The sequence below is a fragment of the Nicrophorus vespilloides genome, unplaced genomic scaffold (genome assembly GCF_001412225.1).
Source record: "Nicrophorus vespilloides isolate i.1.1-1 unplaced genomic scaffold, Nicve_v1.0, whole genome shotgun sequence".
NCBI lineage: Eukaryota > Metazoa > Arthropoda > Insecta > Coleoptera > Silphidae > Nicrophorus > Nicrophorus vespilloides.
The window spans coordinates 46,887-55,957 of NW_017098303.1; the positions used below are offsets into that span (position 1 = coordinate 46,887).

Consider the following 9,071-nt stretch of genomic DNA (forward strand, 5'->3'; position numbering starts at 1 on the left):
TTACGATAGAAGAGAGTATGAGAAATTCGTAAATGAACACGCCGAATCTAAGTGGAATACTGATGAAAATCCACTCTTCCGATCGCCAGTTTCAAACTTCCAAAATCCAACTTACAGACAAAGAAAGTCACTCAGGCATACACTATCGTTTCTCAAACAGAAACAATAATTCACCATCAACATTTACATGAACTTTGTACAATTGCAAAGCTTTCAAAGTATTAAATATATAGTTTATTTAAAAGTTCCCTCGTTACACATGAATCAATATGAGATTTTATAAATAACAATAAATACTGAATAAGTTGTATTTTATTGAGAGTTTATATATTTAATCAATCTTAAATTCTTAATATTATAATTACATCATCAAATAAATTACATATTATATATAAATATATATAATATAGCCTTAGATTTTAATGAGAATATACCTCATTTGTGATGTAATATGACGATATAACATTACGCAAAAGAAAATTAACATATATAACGGAAAGTAAAATACAAAAAAACGGCAACTCGCATGGAGGATGTTTCCGAACTGAAGACTATTATAAAAATAGACTGGAAGAACCATTTGGCTAGAAAGAAATAACAGTTATAAATTGCTTATTAAATAATTGACTATAGTATTTTTAATGCAACCTGTTCCTCGACTGAAACAAACAAATTGAATCCAATTGGATTCGTTTTATTTGAAGAAATATAAAATTAATATACTTTATACGGTGGTTTATAGAAATAATTATATTGACGCTAACAAAATTGTTATTAAGTCATGTTATATAATTATAATATACTTAGGTAAACGTATCAATGACGAAGCATTAAAATGTTATAAAGAAAAATAAAATTGGAAATGGATTTAAAAATAAAACCATTAAATGTCTCCTTTCGCAGTAGTCTATTTTTTTTATTATTTTGTTACATTCCTAATGATGAGGATATAATATGTATCCAAAAAGAAAAACAAAGTTGACTTAGTATTATCCAATATTTGTTCGTTTTTTTTTTGTTTATTACATTTATCACAAACACACGAATAACTCCATTGCTATTTCAACATAGAGATAAAAGAAAAATACTCATTATCAAAATGAAATCGTATTAGGTAAATGACAAAAATAGTTCAAACTACAACCATTGTAAATATCTATAAATGCTAAAACTAGCTGAACAGACATTAATTTCTTTTATAAATTCCAATAGTTGTGTACGCTCCAGTCCAGGATCACTTTGAATGATTAAAAAAAAACGAAGATTTCCATACATTTACATTTCTAACACTCAACTATTTTAATTACATATATAATTATTGGTCTCCCAGAGACGCATAATTTATAGGAACGAAGTTTGGAGTTATTATTTTTGCTTATTCTGTTATTATTTTCATACTTTTTTTTTTTAATTTCTTTTAAAGAAAACTTTTAAAATAACTGGAATACACAATTATAATTGTGCAGACTACAAAATGTAAGAGATAGATATATAAAATAACATTTGTACAGGTTGTTTTCCTTGCAATTGTTAAAAAAATAAATAAAAAATAATGAGTAGAAAATAAATAAAAAAATATAATTCAATGGAAAACAAGAATAAAAAGTAAAACTTACATATTAAACATATATATTCACGTCTTTTTAAAGAAAGAAGTTATGCTTTTACTACCGCTGGCCGCCTTCGCTCGTGCTTTATCTTTCGTGTTTTGTACTAGTTGCTTGCTGGGCTTTATATCAGGTTTACTCAAATCCAATACATTGCTCGAGCCCATTTTGTTTTCGTCCTCCGTTTTAATTTTCTTCGCATCGGGCTGTCCGTCCAATATGCTCTTCCTCTTGAGACTCACTTGAGTCTCCTCCGGTATATTCAAGAACTTGAGAAGCTTCTGACTCAGATCATCCATCAGATACTCGGACACGATGCCAGCCGCGTATCGCAAATACGAATCATTGTCTTGTTCATTCTTTGTGGTTTTTACGAAAGACGCAGAAACTGCGCCACCTGAAACGTGGATGTTCTTCTGCTTCAAAATATCGGCAACACGTTCAGTTTTCTTTTTGAGCCATGACAGAGTCTTTTCTTCGTTATATTTAAATGCGTTCAAGTCTTCACTCTAGAAAATTATATGAAATATGAATTATTGATATAGTATGGGGAAAATAAAACTTACTTTCTTATCTGAAATCAAATTTAGGTATTTCAATCCACTAGATTTAAGCAGTCTTTCTGTTTCTGGATATTCTTCATCTCTCAGTAATTGTTCTAATGGTATAGCATGATTACTGCAGTACTTTCGTAAATATGGTAGTACTAAAAAAAAAAGAAAATTAAATTAGTTAACAAATCTTCTTATATAATTCTGATTTGCAACTGTACCTAAGAATATGGGATCTATTGGTGTGGATAAATGCATTTTGCCATCACTCTTAACAGAATCATCAATGAACCATGAACGTCTTCCTTCGTTGAAGGTTAAAATCTCTTGAACTGAATTATTTGCTGGGGAGAATAGAAAAACAGCCGACTCCCCAGTGTTTGGATGCCTAAGTGTAACAATATCTGGTGTTCCACTTCCTGTGTATTGCTCTGATAATTCCAATGCTTCACCTGGAAATTATATACAAAACATTATTCATAAAATCCAATAGGAAATCAAATGAAATTGCCTATAATTTCGTATCAATTAATGTTGATTGACAGAAAACAATTAACAAAAAAAAATTGTTTTGTTATGAAAAAAAGTTGTTTTAAATATCTATAATAATATTAATTAAGAAATTATCACAGATCATTAATATCAGTGATATTTAATTCGTATTGGAATATGTGCATTCTTATAAGCATTGTTCTTATACAATTGAATTCAGATACATAAAATAAATAATGGGGAAAATGGAAATCTTATTTTACCTTTTAACATGAAAATCCAATTGTTGGTGGGCTGTTGGATGTTCGCCTTAATGCACTTTTTCGGAGAGGCTTTTACTCGTGGCATTTTCGTGTATTTCGTCTCAGAATGTCTCGTATTTATATGATAAACTTATGATAGTCGGTTTATTTAGTTATAATAGCATATAATGATAATAAGTTGAAGCCATAATACGATGCGAGACGCCCGGGTTATAAACGACCTGATATTAGCAACGACTTTAAAAATGCAATTCGCATCGTTCGAACTCATGCTGCCAATGTGCATATATTCAAACATGAAAATTCACCGCCAAACTCAAAATACAATATCTCTATTATTTACATTTAATCATAATCATATTTATATTATTTTATATAATACCTCATAGAGGTTAAAATGTGTTTACTTAATTATATTTATATCATTATTAACATAAATAACGCATGTTTTTAACCTATGAAATTATTAAAATATGTTTTTTCATATCTATTAGATATTGTTTAAATTAACCAGTTTTTAAACTATCCAATAGACAAATTATCGAATATCAATAACTATTTAATACATTTATTTACAAATATTTAAATTTTCAGTAAATTAATTGATGATTGATAATTAATAATATATATATAACTAGTAACTTCCTACCAATTATTATTATCGGAAATTATTTATTTAAGATTATTTTAATTCTTCTTCACATTATATCAGCAATATAATATTTATAAATGATATTAACGCGGTCTTAGTGTTAGTCATGTCTAAAACAAAAATATGAAACTGTACTTGTGATTCATATTTTTTCTGAAAATTTCCATTAGCATAAACCATATTTAATCAATCGATACACGATATTTTTCTTACAAATTTATGATATATTATGAAAATTTTAGTACGTGCGCCATTTGGGCCAAAGGATTATCGATCATGCCGGTTACTATAAATAAATTTATGATTATAAATATATTTATTGAATTCAAGATTACATATAAACATCTATTGTAAAAGTATACACAAAAATATAAAATTGTATAGCGTATATACTTCACAGAGTAACAATTAGTATGTACTTTCTTAAATTTTAAAAGGCACATCCAACAGAAGAAAGTGGCTACTTTGGAAGAAACTAGATAAATTTTTAGACAATGGTAAGCAAAATTAGTAACAATCCTACAATTATATAACAAAATAAATAATCACAAAGCATAGCGAGTTATTTCGTAATTAAATTTAGTAGAAATGAAAGTTGCCAATGACATTCTAATAATAGTTCAAGAATTTTCACAACTTCTACGTAATATAAATTAGCTATATTATAAAATATTCGATGAATTGCAAAAGAACAATATCGTTAAAAGATTCGGCTAGTCGAATATAAAATAAATAAATAATATCTAGGAATTAATTCCTAAGTGGTAACAAATCAGTATCAATTCTTTGGAGAATAAAATATCAGTTGAATGCAATATCTCTTAAATATAATAAGTATTTAAAAAATAGTAAAAATAAGAATGTTGCACACACAAAATTTTAGGAATCGCTTGACTAGACACGTTACACTTGAGTAGGAGCTTTTAAATAACCTGAGTTACTTGTAGACGGTTCTTGTAGTGTGCTGTGTTGTTGCTTGTGTATATACAAGTCCAAATCGCTGTCTGATAATGTCTTATTAATCACAGTATCCCATTGATCCGGAGTGGATGGGCAATTCAGCAGCAAATTATTCAAACGAGACTCATTTCCACCTAAAAACATGTTTTATTAACAAACGAATCGATGTGGTCTCTTGAGTACACGCACCCAATAACAGATTAGAAAAAGCAAAAGCCCAAATACAACACGTGATACTATCAGAAGAGTGTTAGTATATTATATGCATTTAGATTTCTATCTTATCATCCAACTTTCCAATTTTGCTGAAATTATTTGAAAAAAAAAGGTATTAACAAGTGTTTAGAGTGCGTAATTGCGTGCGTAAATTAATTTCTAAGAACCTATTTGTTCAATGATTCTTATTAGTTACGAAACGAGAAGTATTATTGTTGAAATTCTATATAGATCATTCAACAGGAGAAACTTACCATTTTGGGCTCTTAAAGCTTCCTGCTTTATAATAATTTCATTAGTTAAGAATGCTTCCCGTCTAATTTGCGCACTTAATTCTTTCGGGATATCGGCCACACACCATCTCACGATTATCATTACTAAAGCAACGACATTCTACAAATTATGATCGATTAAATTACATAATCACTAATTATAGACATTGATTAAAGTACCTCGAAAACAACAACAAATGCTAATCGCGCAGCTAGTATATGCCAGAACATAGCACTATGTTCATAACGATTTTCCGACCAAGGGGGTTCTCTATAATCTGGATATCTAAAATAATTGTTCAACTCAATGCTCAGTCCTATACAACGGCAACAAAATACAAACCTGCAAATTGATTCATTGGCTGAGCCAACTCTTGGAGAGGAACCAACCTGGAAGTCTGACGTGTTAAAATAAGATAGTGAATGGTTTAAATATCCCTCCAACGAGTGATCTTCGCTCACTGCTACACGATACACCAATCTCGGAATAAAGTCAGACGTGAAAGCTATTATAAAACCCTGAAAATATTTGAGTTTTTAATTTAAGCACATTGGTAGTTTCGATTCTTACATTAGTTACAACAGACAATTTTCCAATGGAGTCCAGTATCCTATACCATACTCCAATATCCCGAACCCTTTGAGTCACTGGTCTCCGATAAAAGGTCAATAGTTTTTGCGCATCCAAACGCATCTCCAATATGTTGTTAAGCAATGCAAAGAACGGTGCGAGCGGAAATGCCGCAACGAATATTGTCACAAAACCATACTGCAGCACTATAAATAAAGAAACAAGCAAAACATAAGTCAATTGCATATAAAGATTATTCGTTAAAATCAAGGACGGACTCAAGACACACGTATATTACATAACTTAAATTGACTATTTAAACAATATTATCCGAATTTAAATTGTACCTGGCATGGTGTAACCTAAAAAATTAAAAACAAATAAAATATAAGAATTTCCTTAACTTAATATAAAAATAATACGTTTATAGCTATCTGTAAATAATTAATATACAGGTTACTCCTTACCCATCTCTAAATATTCAGGAAACAGACTTCGCGGCCCCCATTCAACTAATTTGAAATCCTTGATCCATTGAGGCTGTTTCTCTTTATTTATTGGAGACTGATCTTTCTGCAATCCAATCTTCACTTTCCACGTGTTCAATTTCTTGTAAAATAGCGGGAAAAGCATTTCTAGAACAGTGTTCATAGCTTGCTTGCCAATCATGATAATTGCTAACTGTATGCAAAGCTCCATCAAGCAACCTTCAGGTCCGCACTGAAAATAAATGTAAGTATCGCATTGCACGTCTATTTTCAATTAATTACCTCCTCTTGTCTGTTTTTAAAAATTTTGTTATACTTTCTAGGTGATCCGATAAATTTTCCTTTGAAGAACGCAATATAAAAGATTGATGCGTAATGATTAACAAATTGTAACAAATATATTTTTAAGGTGAGTGAATCGTCGAATTCCGTTTGTGTCCGCAGGAATTCCATTTCTGTCAAATATTGGGCAACGAATGTGTAAATCTAAAATAATGTAATGTAATAAATCGTTATAGAATTATAAATTATATCTCTGTACCCAATTGAACACGAGAATGCAGCATAAATTTATAGATGCAGCTGTACTTGTGCTGAAGAACAAAGCTGCGCTCGTCGTAACGCGATCTTGGTAAACGCTTAAAGCTGCAAGAACGGACATCCGATATAAGACAACTGCTACAACAGTAGCCACCGCCAAAACAACCTAAAACAATTGTAAATTAAGATGAGTAAGTTAACATTAGTAAAATCTTACTAATAACATGACCACAGAAAAACTTAGTATCGTAGCGAGAAATTTACACCTAGTTATGGAGAGGAGGAAATAGTCCATGAATTGAAACATTTTGATAATTATGAGTTTAAATGTAATGGGAACATTAAGAAGCATCCAGATATAGCAGCAATCTCAGAAATAAATTTATACCAGGATGACAATTTAGATGAGCAAATGGATACCAACAAGTATGTACAAAGGTGTTAGTTTTGTTGGAAGATGAAATTAATATTTTCTTTTCTAGGGATTTTGCAGGAGTTCAAAGACCAGCCTTGAAAATATTTATTCAAGAAAGTTTTACAAATCCTGCAAACAATTCAAATGTACATTGCAATTGTGTGAAACATATTAAATGTCCAAAACCTACAATATTCTTCTCTGATGGTATCAGATCTGTTGACTTTATGTTGGTCTGGGATGAACTGGAGGAACAAGCCATAAGTGCCAACGCCTATATCAGAAGAAGAGTATTTGAAGATAATCTCATTAAGGAAGGTTTGCAATTGGAATATGAGGAAGCAGAAAAGAATGGACTTAATTTCATTAAAGTGCATGCTCCAAATGAAGTATTAAGAAGGTATAGTGAGATTCTTAAACTGCGTATGCCAATGAAAGAGGTGAGTTTTCAATATTTAATTTTCATGGACGTTGTTTTTTTTATTATTATTTTTTTTCACATTCAGTCATAATTTTATTTGCAACAACAATTATATGATTAAGTTGATCTAAATGTGTATTTTAACAGGAACTTTGTGTTATACCAAGGGAATTTAGGGAAAGACGATTATATAATGCCGCAAATTATTTACGGCAAAAGGTATTTAAAAGAAAATTGCCTGGTTTTCTCAAGTTTGGTTTTCTTTGGGGATCTTTCATATTCGCTTTATTTTTGTGTGTGAACTGTTTCTCTTATATAACTTATAGGACTAGTCTCATTAGCCAACATTTAACTATCAACTTTTAGTTATTTTAGTATTTCAATCTTTATATTTTAGATCTTACTGATTACATTTACTTTTTAGATACCAGGACTTCAAGAAGTTCACCATCACACGAATTTTATTATTGACGGATTCAATTCACAATTTCAAAAGTTGAAGTCATATATTTTAGTTGATAGAGAACATTTTCCTGAGAAAGGACATCGTTTTACGGCAATTTACAGCCGCGACCGAGAGTACTTGTAAGTATATTTAACTTGAAAAATTGGTTCATTCAATTATAGTACTGTTGTTTTTAAATAAATAATAATATATGAATAATGTTACTGCATTGTTACAGATTTGATGTTGAATCTCCCTGTTTTTTTACTCCAGCCATACATTCGAGAATTGTCCAATTTATATTGGATCGGAAAATGTTTAGTGAGAGAACAGACGATGACTTTTCTTTTGGTATAGAGAGACTATTGAATGAAAAGACTTATACGGCTGTTTATCCCTTACATGACGTACGTTTTTTTTTACTGAAAACTTATTATATATGCTTATTTTATGATATTTGCTTATATTATTTAGGGCGATTTGAGACAACCAGGCTCAATGAGGTACTTATTATATAATGAATGGGCAGCTATACGCAGATGGTATCGTTATCAACCATTGGATTACGTTAGAGATTACTTTGGGGTTAAAATTGCCCTTTACTTTGCTTGGTTGGGATTTTACACGCACATGTTATTATCTGCTTCAATTGTTGGCTTAGCTTGTTTTATATACTCCTGGATTACTCTGTATGACAACAAACCAAGGTAATTCCTTTACATGTTTAGCAAATAAATGAAAAAAATCACAAGAATATAATAATTTCAGTGAAGACATATGCAACTCACAAATAAGTATGTGTCCACTCTGTGATAATTGGTGTTCGTATTGGAATCTCAGCGAGACGTGTGTTCATGCTAGAATTACGTACTTATTCGATAATCCCACTACTGTGTTTTTTGCTATTTTTATGTCTTTCTGGGGTAACTAAACAAAAGCGCTTTTTGTAATAGAATAAATAAATTGTATTTATTACTTTAGCTACACTGTTTTTGGAAATGTGGAAGAGATATTCTGCCGAAATTACACATAGATGGGATCTTACTGGGTTCGATGTGCAAGAGGAACATCCAAGACCTCAGTACTTGGCTCGTCTATCGCACATTAAAAAGAAGCAAGTGAATATTGTTACAAACACGATGGAACCTCAAGTACCATTTTGGAGAATGAAATTTCCG

The 9,071-nt window shown here is 30.4% G+C and overlaps 2 protein-coding genes across 3 annotated transcripts; both read right to left on the reverse strand.

Annotated features, from left to right (window-relative positions):
• Positions 1-417: 417 nt before the first annotated feature.
• On the reverse strand, positions 418-3,169 carry LOC108562117 (ribonuclease H2 subunit B). Its single transcript, XM_017920325.1, has 5 exons — positions 2,914-3,169; positions 2,380-2,610; positions 2,174-2,313; positions 1,617-2,116; positions 418-584 (listed from the first exon to the last, which is right to left on the reverse strand). The coding sequence occupies exons 1-4, from the start codon at positions 2,996-2,998 to the stop codon at positions 1,634-1,636; spliced, it is 939 nt and encodes a 312-aa protein (XP_017775814.1). The 5' UTR covers positions 2,999-3,169; the 3' UTR covers positions 418-584; positions 1,617-1,633.
• Positions 3,170-4,249: 1,080 nt separating this feature from the next.
• On the reverse strand, positions 4,250-6,778 carry LOC108562121 (anoctamin-1-like; the record flags this gene model as incomplete). Of its 2 annotated transcripts, XR_001891048.1 has the most annotated exon segments (9): positions 4,578-4,659; positions 4,715-4,830; positions 4,996-5,134; positions 5,194-5,299; positions 5,357-5,532; positions 5,585-5,790; positions 6,052-6,304; positions 6,355-6,558; positions 6,614-6,778. XR_001891048.1 is itself a non-coding variant. In XM_017920328.1 (8 exon segments), coding segments are annotated over 8 exon segments (1,440 nt in total), but the record flags the coding sequence as incomplete, so codon positions are not given.
• Positions 6,779-9,071: the final 2,293 nt, after the last annotated feature.